Below are 14,488 nucleotides of genomic sequence, written 5' to 3'. Positions count from 1 at the left end.
CTCAGAGGAATTCTCAATATATTTTTCTCTGTATAGTTACATTTCTAATGATACTTCAGTGTCCCTTATAGACCGGCTAACACAGTAACTATCTTACTGGCCTCCTCTCACTAAAGAAATTGTATTTCTTGAGCAGTAGACTTGGGTAAATGCATTCAAGCTTTTGCAGGCTCTAAAACTGCTCAGTTCTTTCTCCCTCCCCCTTTCAGGGACACCAGGTTGTGAATCACAACAATGACCCTGTTGCCTTTCATTTTATTCAGTGGGGAGGATCCTTCTCGTATCTTTTATTTAGAAACCTGCTAGGACCACAAGTGCTGTGGGGAGAGAAACCTGGCTCAGACCTAGATTGCCTAAGTTTCCAGCTATTTCCCCAAGTAGGTAGATCCCCAGAGCATGGGCTCTCTTTCTCTGCAAGGGACAGAAAGAGGGACTGTGAGAGCAGGGAAAATATTCAGATCAGGCCCACTTAAAATTCTAATCCTCTTGCCTTTCAATAATTTTGATTTCTCCTGTACTCCAGCTGACAGCCTTTGCTGTTGGAGGTGTAAGCCACTGTTTTCTCCCATGGAGACCCGTAAATTCCGTGGAGATTTAAGCCGCCACGTTTCCCTTTCTTCCCCAGGCAGCATCTCCGCGGACCTGGCCTCCTCCCGCTCCCTGTGCTTTGAGACTCTGTGGCTGCACCTCCTCTGTGCCCACTCTCCTTTTATCCGCAGCTCCGAGGAAGGGAGGCTGCTAATTCCAGCCTTGTGTTTGGCCTGTTTGAGGATGAAAGGGCCTGATGTTGCTGCCAGAGCTTATTATCAGTATTATTCACTTGGCAAGAAAAGTCAGAGCACTCAGCAAAGCCAGAGGGGGAAAGGACCACCTTTTGCCCAAGCAGTGGGCTGGTGCCCGGGTCCTCCTTGGCCTCTGTGGCCACCACCTGGGAATTCTTCCATCTGTTTTTACTGCTTAGCAGAAGTATCAATAGCTGAGAGGTTCTAACACAGCTGAGTCACAGAGAGAGAGATTTGGACTTGAAAAGGAACTTCATATACATTTAACTCTAACTAGGACCGGCTCCATAATTTGTGGGTCCCAGTACAAAATAAAAATATAGAGCTCTGTGTTCAAAAAGCAGGAGAAAGGAAGCCTTTAAAGGTACTAAAATTTTCCTTTCTTCCTGGTTTTTCTCTTGACCTATCATGGTCATTTTTGCTGCTTAATCTTGCAATCCCTTGAGCACAGGGATAGTCAAGGGGCAGGTGCAACCCTCAAAGGCACCCAGGGGGCTGTGCCCCATGATTTGGGGCACAGTGTGGCCCACTACTAAGGGATTACCCTTCCTGCCAGCCACTGAACTGAGGTGCCAGGCCCTGGCCAGGGATGGGGAAGTCCAGCCGGGCATCTCCCTTTCCCACAGACTGGCCACCCTAACCCATGGAGGACAGGAGACCCCCAAGAGTACTGAACCTCAGTGCTACTCTGTAGGCACCTGGATCAAGTGTAGGCAAGAGGCTCACCCTTTCCCTGTCAGTTGCCTGCTGAGTGCACCATGGTGCTGCCAGCCCTGGATCTGCGCCCCACCCAACATGCCACCCTGACCCTCCCTGCCCCTGTGACCAGGCCTCTGCTGGGGGTGGGGCAAGGAGGGGAGGTCAGGAGAGGCCTTGGGTTTCCAGGGATCATGGGACCTGGCTGTCCCAGGGAGACAGGGACCCCCTTTGAGCCAAGGCTCCAAGTTCCTGACACACGCTTCATTGTGCAATTGGACTTCACTTACAAAATACAAATTCAAAAATACAGCTAGTGAGAGTTTCAAGATGATGGCTACTGAGTCTTAAATCCCAACTTTGGGGGCCTTCAGAGCTCAGGTTCCGTAGGGCTGTACTCGGCCCACACTCGTGAAGCTGGCCCTGGCTCTGACCCTAGTTCTTCCAAGGCTCACCAACGTATACAGTGAAAGAGGATGGGGACAATTTCCTCAGGCTGCTTTCCCGACCCTGCTATGGTGTGAACCCCTGAGTCCCCGTTCTGGGCTGCTTTCCATGCTGTGGCTTTTCCCACAGTGGCAACAATCTCTTTCCCCCTCTCAACACCTTCTTCGTTTTTCTGAATATGTGCCTTTGTCTCCTCGTGGTTGGTGGGTGAAAGCTCTTGATGGGGATGGGAGAGGCTATGGGAGAGGCCCCTTCCCAGAAAGGCTCTGGGAGCTCTCAGTTAACACTGTCCTGTCCCCTTCCAACCTTTTGTTCTCTTTTCACCAACAGCTACAGAAGTGTTGGACATAAAAGGAAATCATGCTTGTCACTTGCTCTGAACTTCCCCATGGCTCCTGCAGCCTGGTCTGAGAATGTGCCGCTGAAATGGACTTCCAGCCCAACCTGCTCTTGGGTGACAGAGGTCCCTGTTGGATTCTGTTAGGGGCCCAGGCTAAGGAAGAGGGGACATTTCTCTCTAGGTGCCCAACCACCATTCAGCCCCTTCAGGGCTCAGTAACTGAGAGCTTGATCCCAAGCCTCAAGCACAGTGCTGGTCCTGAGGAGTCAAAGAAGATCAGGGAGGGCTTCACAGTGGAGGTGCCATTGAACTGGACTTGAAGGGTGAGGAGGAGTTCTGCTGGGTGCACAAGGGCGGGGAGGTGGTTGCAGATGGAGGAAAATGGGCTTCCCAGGGGCAAGGGTAAGGGAGCGTTGTGAAGGGTAAGGAATGCGGGGGCAGGTGTTTGGAAAGATGGGCAGGAAGCTCCAGGCCAAGAAGTCCAAGTGAGGGCAGAGGAACAAGAGTTTTCGGCTTCTGGATCCCAGCAACCCCCAGCACGTGTGGCTGCCTCTGAGACTCCGTGAGGAGAAGGCGGCCCTTCCTGAAATAAATGGACTGTGGAGGTGCGGGGGGCTGAGCTCTAGGCCAGGAACGGGGAGAGGGCCTGGGGGGGCGTTGGGTCCTTCCTGAGCTCTGAGGGGACTGGCTGGTGGGGGGGGGGCGTCTAGGGCTCCTTGACCAGCACCCAGGGAGGCAGTGGGGCCTGCCCCTCAGTGGGAAGGGCGTTGTTTCTCAGTGCCCAGAAGTTGGGCCTACCGTTTGGGGACAGAGAGGGCTTAGGAGGGAGCTGTCTCCCCAGGTTCTTGGGTGACGAGAGGACACTGTTGGTGGGGGGGGGAAAGGAGTCCTGCTAAGGCCCTGAAGGGAGCCATGGCTCCAACAGCAAGCCCTTGGCCAGAGGCCCAGCCCCCAGGGGCAAGTGCTCTGAGGATGCCACGTTGCACAGCCCCTTTTCACATATTTCATTTCATGCTCATAGTGGCCCATTCTACTGGTGAGGTGTTCGTCCATTTCAAAGACGGGGAAAGGGAGACATGGAGCGGATGAGTGGATGGTCCACGTGAGTGGCAGAACCAAGATTTGAAGGGAGGTCCCGCTCATTATTGCACATCGATCGTGTACATGGCTCTAGGTATCTGCAGTGCCAGGAATGAAACTTTCTTTCTAGGCTGTTAGTCACTGATTTTACTAAATACATTACATTCAGTTAACCCCCTAACAGCCCTGTGTAGTAGATAAAGTGATCCCCAAGTTGCAAATGAGGAAACAAGCTCAGAGAAGTTGTAACTGATGCAGAGCCACCCAGCTAGTATGTAGCAGAGCCAACAGCCAAATGCAGGTTCCCCTGACCCCCAGCTTGTGCCCTTTCCACTTGCCTAAGTGATCCTGGACTGTGAGGGTCTAGACACGCAAATGACACAGGACAACATGGTAACTGCCGCAGTGGATGTATGTGCAGGGTGTCAAGATATCACAGAAGGAGCAGGAAAGCAGCTCAGAGGAGTAGCCAGGCCGAGGGCATGTGGTGTGTTCACGGCCTCCCAGGTGGGTGGTGTGGCTAGGATGGAGGTGGCTTCGGAAGGGCCTTGTGGACTGAGCCCAGGGTTGTGGATTGTGTCCTGTTGGTGAGGAGGAGCCCAGAGGGTTTTGGGCAGGGACATAATGCAGTCAAATCGCGCATGTCCAAATGATCATTCTGGTGACGGGGTGGAGAATACGGGCTGGAGAGCAGGTATCAGCAAAGCCAGCTTAGAGCCGAATGTGGGTCAGTTTTGCAACAGCAACAGAAAAAAAATCATGTGTCTATCTCAGATATGTAGAACTTTCTTTTGTTCTTTTTGATGGAACAGAGCTAAACATGGCTGGAGGACTGGGCTGTGCGATACAGAAATAACTCCATTTTATAGGTTGTTCTAACTGTATCTTCAAGTCCATGTTTTATAAAAGAGGAAAAAGAGAACTCTGTATTCATACCTAGAATCTCACTTAGAGTCACTTGAAAGGAAAATGACCCCCATTGGGGGGCTGACTGTCTTGGCATCCAGCCCACAGCACTGTGCCTATACTGCTCTCACTGTGCACTTTTCTGGTCTGTAGCCTACCTGCAGGCAGGACCTATGCAACTTATTTATCTACGGACTTGCTGGAATACCCACAGCGTTATTATACCCATTTTACAGATAAGGAAACTGAGGCTCAAAGAAGTTGGGTAAGTTGCCCAAACCTCTGGAGCCAGATCAAGTCAGTCTCTGTTGAGTATGGACTAAGTTTTGTGGTCGTACTTTTTGACCTAGAAATTGGGATGCCTGACCTCTCGTGAAAAGTCTGTGTGGCATCTGAGTGCAAGAAATTGTCTGGCAGATGCTGAAATATTGGAATATTCCAATATCGAAATATTGGAATAGGGGCGTTCTGGTGGTTTACAGGACACAAATATTTGGAATCAGCACTGTTGCAGAGAACCCTGGAGGAATGGCTGTCTGAGATTTGCCAGCTTTAAGGCCTCGGACTGCTCTAAGATGGTTCTCCTCACAGCATCGATGGATGCAAGCAGAACAGCAGCTCTGGGGAAAAGCCTAGAGGACAGTGTTGGGTGTCATGCGTACTGTGCTGTCAGCTAGGCACCAGCTGGTGGTGGGGGAGAAGCATCCTGGGGTGAAGTGGGAGGCAGAAGGGGCAAATGGGGAGCCCCTGAGTGTGTCTGCCCAGCATCACCCAGCCACACACGAATGAAGGTTCGTGAGCTCCCCCCGTGGGCTGCGTGCTGGATGCCCCAGGGTGCAGGGGTCTGAGTTGGCAGTTCCTGGCTGGGCTAGAGGCTGATTTAGCTCAGAGGGATGCCAAGGCCAGCATTCGTGGGAGGGGGGGAGGAGAGAAGCCAGCCACCCACAAAGAGACAGATGAGCTGTGCAAAGCTGGCTGCGGCCCCAGCGTCAGAACCACAGGCTGCAGGCAGACGTGACGGATGAGCTTGGCACCCTGCAGAATCACCCTGGACAGCAGGTCCTGACCAAGTGAGGGACAGAGAGGAAACCTCTGTGCCCTGCCCTGGCCAATAAGGTAGCCACTGGCCACATGTGGCTATTTAAATTTAAATGAATGAAAATGAAAGAAAAATGTTAACTCTTCAGTCTCATTAGCCACAGGTCAAGTGCTCAATAGCCAGAGGTGGCTGGTGGCTACCAGACTAGACAGTGAGGATATAGGACATTTCCATCATTGCAGAAGTTCTCTTTGAATGTAAATGATCTCATTAATACTTTTTATATTGATTACATGTTGAAATAACATTTAAAATATATTGAGTTAAATAAGATATACTAATATTAACCTCACCTGTTTCTTTTTACTTTTATTACTGTGGGTATTAAACTTGTCAATTACCTGCGTGGCTCACATTTCTACGGGACAGCCCTGTATAAACGGATACAGGAACACACCTCCATTTAGCTACTGTTTTTAACGTCACATCCATTCAGTGGTATTCCATTTGACGATGGCTGTAAAAACCCGTTCTTAACACAAAGGTTACAGAGTCAGCCCAGGCTGATGGGACAAATGCAAGCTTTGGACCTGGAAAAATTCAGGTTCAAATCTCAGCTCCATCTCCCGACTGGCTGTGTGATTTTGGGCACATAACTTCTTTGTGCCTCAGTTTTTTCATCTAAGGATGCAATCAATGAATGAGCCTCTGCAGAGCATTGCTTTGACCCTAGAGGAGATAGTGCCCGCACAGGGCCTGGCGTGGGCTTGGCCCCGAGGGCACCTCAGTAAATGGTGGTCCCTGTTATTGTTGTTGTTATCGTCATTAACGTTTTTAGCACGGAAACGTAAGGGGTTAGGGTCAGTCTCTCTGGCCTCAGACCACTCACTTCCCTGACCCCGGCCTTGGCACCCTTGCTGTCTGATAATGACCCTCCAGAGGTGCAGCAGGCAGCTGTCAAGATCCTCTCCCAGGCACTCACCTGCTGGCAGCTGCTGGTCCATGAGGCCCGGAGGGCACTGCAGCTCTCTGAGCGTGTGGACTTGCTGTCCAGGTGCATCCGCAGCTGTGCCTCCAGCTCCTGGCTGACTTTCTCGAGGGCGTGCACCTTGGCCATGTATTCCACCAGGCAACCCCCCAGGTCCTCGACGGCACTGATGTCCCTCTCCAGGCCTGGAGTGGGTGCCGTGGCCAGGCCTGAGCTCCGCAGGCCCTGCAGGAAGACGCTGCTGATGCCCAGGGCCCGGCGGGTCACGCGGGCACCCAGGCCACCTGTGCACCCACTGGGTGTCATCCCTACATAGACCCTGGGTGTTCGGGCAAGACCACCCACAGCAATGGTCCTGGAGGCTGGGAGGCTATCCAGGGAGGACGATGACGGTGCTCCCCTGAAGGGTGCCTTGTGCCTCTGGAGCGGCATGCTGGAGCTGGCCCCCGCGGGCGCTTCCACCACCACTCGCCTTGTGCTCATCACCCCTTCTGCCTCTGCTGTGCCTAGTGGGTTTGCAGAGGCCAGTGGCTTTTGGTTTCCAGCCCCAGCGTCCCCGTGACTTGGCCTCTCTGGCAGCTTCCCTGTGCCAGGGCTGCTTTGTCTGCTGTTTTCCATGAGTTTCCACCATTCACCAAGCTGAAAGGGAAACGGCCCGCCCAGGGTTGTGTGCAGAGAGGCCCTCAGGCGTTCTCCGCAGGGTCATGTGCAGGCTGTGCACATGACCTCCTAGATTTTTCTGCGGGTAGTGGGGAGGCTGGATCAGTGCAGGCTGTGAAGGTGGCTCACCTGGGCTTGTGTATTTCACTACCTGAGAGGGCAAGGCGGCACCCAGCAGCCCCACTTCACAGATGAGTAAACTGAGGCTCAGAGACCTTAGATCACAAGTGCAGCGAGTGGCTGAGCCAGGACTGACTCCAGGTGTTCCAGGGCTGATGTCAGGGCTCTCCAGCCTTACCTGTGTTGTGTGACTGTGGAGGTGTGCCTGGAGATGGCTGTGAACCAGCCTTGGTGGGAGGCAGCCCCAGGGACTCCAGAGAAACAAAGTAAGCCTGTTGCTTCCTTCACGCTCCCTCCCTCAGCAGCAGCTTCAGGTCCCTCCCTGGCACCTTCCCGCCCCGCTCCCCCCCCCCCCCAACCCCTGCACTGTGTTCATCAGCTGCTTGACCTTGGCCACACTGCTTCACCTTGGCCACACTGCTTCACCTCTCTGGACCTTATTTTCCATGCACTGGCCTGGGCTCTAACTCTCTCATGCACTAGACAAGGGACCGTGGGCAAATTCAGGTCCCACACATGTCGGCCACCTATTATGCTCCAGATGTTCCCCACACCTCTGTTTCCCCAACTGCCAGAAAACTAGTAAATAAAAACAAAGAGGTTTTCTGGTAAGATCGTTAAGGGTGCTCCAAGTTGGGATTGGATGACACCCTCTAGACTTCAATTCATGCCCTCAGTATCCAGAAAGGATCTTGCAGCCCCCCGGATAACAAAATGGACCTAAAACCCACTGCATTTAAGTTTAACCCTAGAGAAATGAAGTATCCAAAACCCAGAGCTGGATATTTACCCCAGATCCTGCGATGTGGGAATGTACCTTGAGGAGAGAAGGGGAAGGGGTCAGCTGAATCCATCCAGCGCTGGGCAGGTTTCCATGCTTTACTTCACTGAGTTCTCAATTCGACCTTAGGAGGTAGGTTCAGGGTTGACATGCACTGACATTTGGGCTGCGCAGTGCACAACTTCAGAAGTATCTTCACGTGTCCTATGATCACCTATTCTCTCTTGTGTGATGACAACCTGAGAGCTGCAGTGACTCACCCAAGGTCCCCTGTCCAGGAGGTGGCAGAGCTGGGATGAGAAGGCCTCTTCTGACTCCTAGTCCAGTGACTTATCTAGGACCCCCTCTGTCTCCCTAAACACAAAAAACAGGGTACCTCCCAATGTCACACAGGCAGAGTTAAATATTCTGGAATATTCTATGTGCTCCTCCCTTTTTCTTTTTTCCTTCTACTTTTTCTATTTGAAATGACATGGAAGGTACTTAATAAAAATCAATGTTGGTTATATGATTATCAGATTAAGGAACCAACCTGATCAAGTAAAGGCTGGCAGTGTCCCTTGTTTATTTAGATGTGGCTTTCTTGCTGAGAGCACCACCTCTGGTGCACCCCGAAGGCCCGTGGCTCCCATTAGTCTGTGTTATAATAACATCCTCCTAAAACAGGTGACACTGATGGGTCCCAGGAGCTGCAGGAATTCTAGGATGCATCATCCAAGGCTAAATGAAGAGCTCAAGCCACTGATTACATTGTTTGCAAAGGTGCCATGTTTAGCACTGTTACTCTACGGAATGGTGACACTCAGTGGCGAGGTTAACTTCAGATTTCTCTGACCAAAGATATTTACAATACAGTCCTGAGGCCAGGGAAGGGGAGGAGGGTGTGTCTTGACACCAGTATCTCCAAAGACCTGAAGACAAATGACTTTTGGGAGGAGAAATCCCAAACATGTTCTAAAGAATTTGTTTTATCAAATGATAAATGGCTATTAGCTCATCACTCTGATAAAAATCCAACTTACTGTTAAAATAGATTTAAAAATACAGATGGACAGGTAGTGTTGGTACTGAAGGAAGACTTAAAAGTTATTTAAAAATGAAAAGAATGCAAAATGTATTAGCAACTTAATCCTCTGGCTAATAAAATAAGTTTATTTATATATACATGGTAGCTGAATTCTGTGGATACGGAAAAATAAGTCATACATCCCACATATGTATATATAACATATGTATCTCTGATTACATATATTATATATAAATTTTACTTTTCAAACAGATTTTTTTCTCTATATACACACACACATTGATATTTTAAATGCAATCACCGACAGAAATATTATGATAAGGTTGAAAGATCAGACAGCAACACGCTAGGAAATGAATCTCAGAGCAACATGTAACCTGCTTCTTTGTGGGTTGAAGAGTCTTTGAAGACAGACAATCACCAAACCCATGTTAAGTAGGTTCATAGGACATTGAGAACACACACTTTTGAAGGCCATCTTTTTTTTTTTTAAAGGAAAATGTAGGAAGAAAGGAAAAAGTTATGATAAAGAGACCACAGCAATAACACGAACATATGACTCAACATTAAAGTTCAGGTCCCAATCTGACTATAAGAACATCTATATTCAAAATATACTATCAAACTATTTTTCTTTTAGAGAAAGGAAGGTCAAAGCAGTTATCTTCTCTCCCAGCCACTATACAGTAGGGATAAAGTGGAGAAGCAGCCATCTCTGGAAGCCCCTCTCACATCTCTGGGGGTCTGACCCCTGTTGGCCGTGGGCCCACGGGGCAGCAGGTGACCACCGATGGAGAGAGCAGTGAGGGGAGACGTCCCCGTGACCCCCAGGCAGGCCTGCAGGGCTGAGCAAGAATACAATGACATCTTCCTCCCGAGCCATCCGCTTTGGCAATCTTGTTATTTTAAGATCCTGGGAGGAAGGGTTAGAAAATTACAGCTCCACACTCCAAGGTTTGTTCCTCAGTGGTGTGATGTGATGGCCTTTTGAGAAAATGAAGGTGAACCCCAAAACGTTGGATCCTTGGATTAGAGCAAGCATTCCGAAGCTCCAGGGCTGGGATCCGCATCCAAACCCTCTCCAGAGAAAGGCACGCTGTCTAATGCATTTGTGGGTGGTGGGAGGATGCAGGGATGTGCTTGGAGGGGAGCCTTCTGTCGCCCGGGAAAGCAGTCCGGCCTGGACGCTCCCTGTGTGGGATGTCAGGGGGCGTGGCCTGAGGATGCCTCCGCGATCTCCAGCTCCTGCCAGCTTCCGAATCTTGGATGGAATTACCCTCGACAGCCAACTGTGCCGTCGCGAGGCTCGGAGCGCCTGGGAGGATGAGGTGCTCCCTCTTCCTTGTCCGCCGGTGTCCCTCTAGGCGGAGGCCCAGCTCCGTCACTGGTGTGCGGAGGAGGGGGCGGAAATGGGGTCCGTCACACTGAATCGAGAGGAAGCAGAGTTTTAAGAAGCCTCAGAGGCCGTGCACTTGGCCGTTTTAACATCAACTTGTGCAAGTCGGTCTCTCCCCTCACCTGCCTGGGGCTGCTGGAACCCCCACATGCTCAAGGACAGTTATGAAGAGAAGCAATCAATGCAACTGCTTTGCTTATAAATACCTTTATTTTATAAAGCCACGGATTGTTCTGTCAAGTTTTTTTTTTTAAACCACACTTATAAAAAAGATGTTGACAATTCTTAGGAAAAAAAAGCTGAAAATGTTTCTCATCAAGTCAGGGTTACACAAAGATTATATTTATAATATATATTTGTATATTGATAATTTAGAGACGAAAGGTAGGGACTGGCAAAGCGAGGGCTGCTGCAGTTAGATTTCCGACACTTGATCGTTGCCCACAAACAACGTTTCTTGACAGAAGGGGTTAACGAGGACCATCCCGGTGTCTCTGTAGTCACCGTTGGCTGGGGAGCGGGGCTCCGAGAGCTGGTCCTGGGGGACAGAGGGAGCAGATGGCATGAGCTGGGTCGGGGTTATCAGGTGGCCATTCTTAAAGAAATGTACCCACGGGGACGTTTACTTCCACTTGGGAGTGCTTGGTAAACATTAAAAAAAGTTATTGAAATATAGTCAACATAACAATATTATGTGAGTTTCAGGTGTACTACATAGTGATTTGACATTTTTACACACATTATGAAATGGTCACCACGATAAGTCTAATAACCGTGTGTCCTCATACAAAGTTATTACAATATTATCGACCATATTCCTTATGGTGTACGTTACATCCCTGAGGCTTATTTATTATATAACTGGAGGTTTGTTCCTCTGAATCCCCTTCACCTATTTCACTCCCCACCACAACCATTTTTCACCATCCTTACTGCTGATGCTGGGGTACAGAGCCCTTTCTGCTCTTTTTTCAGACTTTTATAGCAGCTTCCAAAGAAGACTTCCTGCTTCCTGAATCACCTCCACCACAGGTTGCCAGAGGTGGCGTTGCTTTCCATGCTGCCCTGGTGGGCAAAACCTGGTCCACTTGGGCCCCAGACTCTCCTTCCTGCCTCTTTGTCACAGACCTCCGGGAGGCCTCGCCACTTTTCTTTCCTGAACATGCCCTGCGCTTGCCCACCTCCTTCCTCTCCTGCCACCCACCTGTCAGAGCCTCCAAGGCTAATTCTACTCTCCCGCATCCTCCCATAGCCTGGTCAGAATTCTCGGCCCATTTCTTGTAGCACTAGATGTGCTGAGCTGAAGGGATCTGAATCTCTGTGTGACTGCACAATAGGCGGTGAGTGAAAAATTCAGTCGTCTACACAGTCTGAGGAGTGGAAAAGCCTAGAAACAAACAATCTGCTCGGGTCATCTGAATGGCTTTGGCTGCAGCTACCAAGGACTGCAAGCACTTGGGGGCCACAAAATGGCTGTTCTCAGACTCAGGCCCAGGTGTTAACGTAGAGAAAAAAGCCATAGTTTGTTCCAGTTCTACACAACGGAAGGCTCAGAGCCTGCAGGCTATTTCAGGGCAAGGACTCAGCAGCAGGCTTAGATGTAACCGGCTTAGGCCAGACCAGCTTAGAAATGGCTTCGTTTTAAGAAGCCACGATTAATACTCTGAAGTTTATTTTTAAACAAAACATGTTATTTTTGGCAAGTATGTATTACTTTATGGGTAATAAGGAGAGACAGGAAGAAAGGTCATTTTTTGTAAAATGTCTTTTCAGAAGACAAGAATTTCCTTCACTGTCTGGAATCAGCTGTTCGCCCATCCAAAGGGTGGATGTGGGACCAGCCGTCTAAGTAAGGAGAATAGGGAGGCATGTCAGCGAGGGGACAGAAATCCTCTTTCTCCACTGGGCTTTGGGGTTGAGCTGCGGACGGGAATTTTGGAGCCTGAGATCTGGCTTGCGGCTTTACAGTTCTGACAACGCAAGCGTTCAAGGGTGAACCACGTGGGAGAAGTTACTCTGCGTAGAAAAGAGAAAGTTATGTAGAAAATAGCTAAGGCAGGAAAGAAGAAAACAGAAGGAGGGGAGGGAAAAAGAAGAGAAAGCATGGAAAAGTTTCCAGGCGCCTCTGGGCATCACAACCCTGCCCATCCAGCCCGGATTCTGTTTTGTGGCTTTCATCAGCCCAGAAGGGGAGCAGGGCACCGGGGAAACTTGCTTAGGCAAAGCACTTGGCAGCCTCCAACGCTGGCCGCCCGGCAGTGAGCTCATGGTCCTGTGACTGTGGTCGCTCTGTGGGTGGGCGGCAGAGCCTCTGCGCCCAGGGAGGGGACAGCTGCTGTTACTGAGAATACAGCAGAACGAGGGGAGGGGGCTGGCTGGGAGGGGAGGGTGAGAAACCCATTCTAAAGCCGGCAGAGCTTTCCGCCGCTGGTGCCGCTGCAGCCTCCTGACCCTGGGGTCCTGACTGCGGCATCTGCAAGCAGGGCCCTTGCGACAGTACGCTCACCGGCACCGTCCTCTAGCTTTGGTTTTCATTTACCAATCTGTAAAGAGCATATGAGGAGTTTAGGATCCAGGGGTGCACGGCCCACACTCAAAGTGGGCCAGCCCCCTGTCCAAGTTACCTATGTTTTCACTCACTGTAACAGTTCTCAGGAACACTTCTGCCACCAAATTGCACCCTGGCCACACTAAAGGTCAATGCCCTTGGGAGGCCTGTCCCTCTGTTTGTCCTTCAGCTAAAACTTCTTACTGAGCGTCCACTGTGTGTCAGGCTTTGGGCTGGATAATGGGTAAATTGTGAGTAAAGTTCACTCACGTGACAACCATTTACAGAGTACCTACCATGTGCTGTGCACTGTTCGTGGAGCTGGGTATAGGGCAGTGAACAGAGCAAACAACCCTCCTGCCCTCAGGCAGCTTATGTTCTAGTAGGTGAGATGGATGCACACCAGTCAACAGAGAGAGAAGTGTGCAATGCCAGGCAGTGAGAAGTGCTCGAAGCAGGGATGGGGACAGAGCACCAGGGGTTGGAGGGTGGGGTTCTAACCTGTGTAGAGCAGTCAGGGAAGGCCTCCCTGAGGAGGTGGCATTGCAGCAGAGGCCTGGAGGAAGTGAGGGGTGGAGGCAGCCGGCAGAAGAGCATTTCAGACAGGTGCCAGGACGAGCTCACTTTTGGGCTGGGGCATGTGCTCTCTGGCAGAGGGGGAGGAGGTGGGCAGGGCCAGCCCGAGAAAAGCCTGCTAAGAGGAATCTGGATTCCATCCAAAGTGTGAAGAGGGGCCCTGTGAAGCTTGGGAGCTGTGGCTGACAGGAGGTCCTGCCTTGGAAAGATCATCTGGCTGCTGTGTTTAGGACAGACCGTGGCGGGTAGCCAGTAGCAGGGAGAGCTGTTTGCAGAGCGATGGCAGCAATCCACGATTCGAGGGATGATGGCAGCCTGGACGAGGGGTCGCAGTGCAAGTGGTGAGCCCTGCTCACGTGGAGGAAGAACCAACGGGGCCGCAGACAGATGGGAGGTGGGGTGTGCGAGAGGAGAAGGTGGCCGGCAGTGCCATCTAATAACGAGAAACACCAGGGGGCCTTCTGGGCGTCGGGGCAGGAGGGAGAAGCCGAGAGTTCAGTCTCAGGCTGTTGGCTTGGAGATGCCTGTTAGAAACGTGTGCATCTGTAGCTGGGCACACGGGTCTGGAGCTCAGGGGAGACGGCCAGGCTAGAGCAGAACTTGGTAGTCACGGTGAGGAATGGGATTTAAAGGCATGGAGCTGAGAGGAAAGAGAAGAGAATCGGTGGGAGCACTGAGTGCACGCCCTCCCGTGACTGGAGGTCGGGGCAAGACAGGGGCCAACGACGGAGACTGAGGAGGAGCTGCTGGTGGGTGGGGAGAACAGGACAGGATGGGGCCCAGATGCCAGCGGAGAAACGTTTGGAGGAGGAAACGACTGACTGTGCCGATGCTGCCGGTAGATGGAGTAGAATGAGGGCCCAGAATGGCCCCTGGGGTTAGCAATACGGGGACAACCGGTTACTCCGGGGGGGGAGGGACATTCTAAACTACAATGTCAGACCAGTAGCTGCACAATGACAACCCTGATAAGTGCCACGATGGAAAAGCACAGGAGCTGAGACCATACGACAGGAGAGTGAACCCAGCCTGGCAGACAGGGAAGCCCTCTCTGAGGAAGTGACGGTTGGACTGGGCCCTGAGTGGTGGGTAGGAGTCACTG

At 51.2% G+C, this 14,488-nt stretch overlaps 2 protein-coding genes across 8 annotated transcripts in view; both read right to left on the bottom strand.

The window, feature by feature from the left end:
- BFSP2 (beaded filament structural protein 2) overlaps nucleotides 1-6,830 on the bottom strand; it is a 68,998-nt gene extending 62,168 nt beyond the window's left edge. Inside the window, exon 1 of the mRNA XM_082459334.1 lies at nucleotides 6,273-6,830. Coding sequence (XP_082315460.1) covers nucleotides 6,273-6,761 — 489 coding nt within the window. The 5' untranslated portion in view covers nucleotides 6,762-6,830. The remainder of the gene's footprint in view (nucleotides 1-6,272) is intronic.
- Nucleotides 6,831-7,498: 668 nt separating this feature from the next.
- TMEM108 (transmembrane protein 108) overlaps nucleotides 7,499-14,488 on the bottom strand; it is a 378,497-nt gene continuing 371,507 nt past the window's right edge. For all 7 annotated transcript variants that reach the window (XM_082459295.1, XM_082459296.1, XM_082459298.1 and 4 more), the window contains one exon: nucleotides 7,499-10,800. In XM_082459295.1, coding sequence (XP_082315421.1) covers nucleotides 10,678-10,800 — 123 coding nt within the window. In that variant the 3' untranslated portion in view covers nucleotides 7,499-10,677. The remainder of the gene's footprint in view (nucleotides 10,801-14,488) is intronic.

This window comes from Balaenoptera physalus (assembly GCF_965194825.1).
Source record: "Balaenoptera physalus genome assembly, chromosome: 4".
NCBI classification, from domain to species: domain Eukaryota; kingdom Metazoa; phylum Chordata; class Mammalia; order Artiodactyla; family Balaenopteridae; genus Balaenoptera; species Balaenoptera physalus.
The sequence above is the reverse complement of the archived record's forward strand: the minus strand, read 5'-3'. Positions and strand labels throughout refer to the sequence as shown.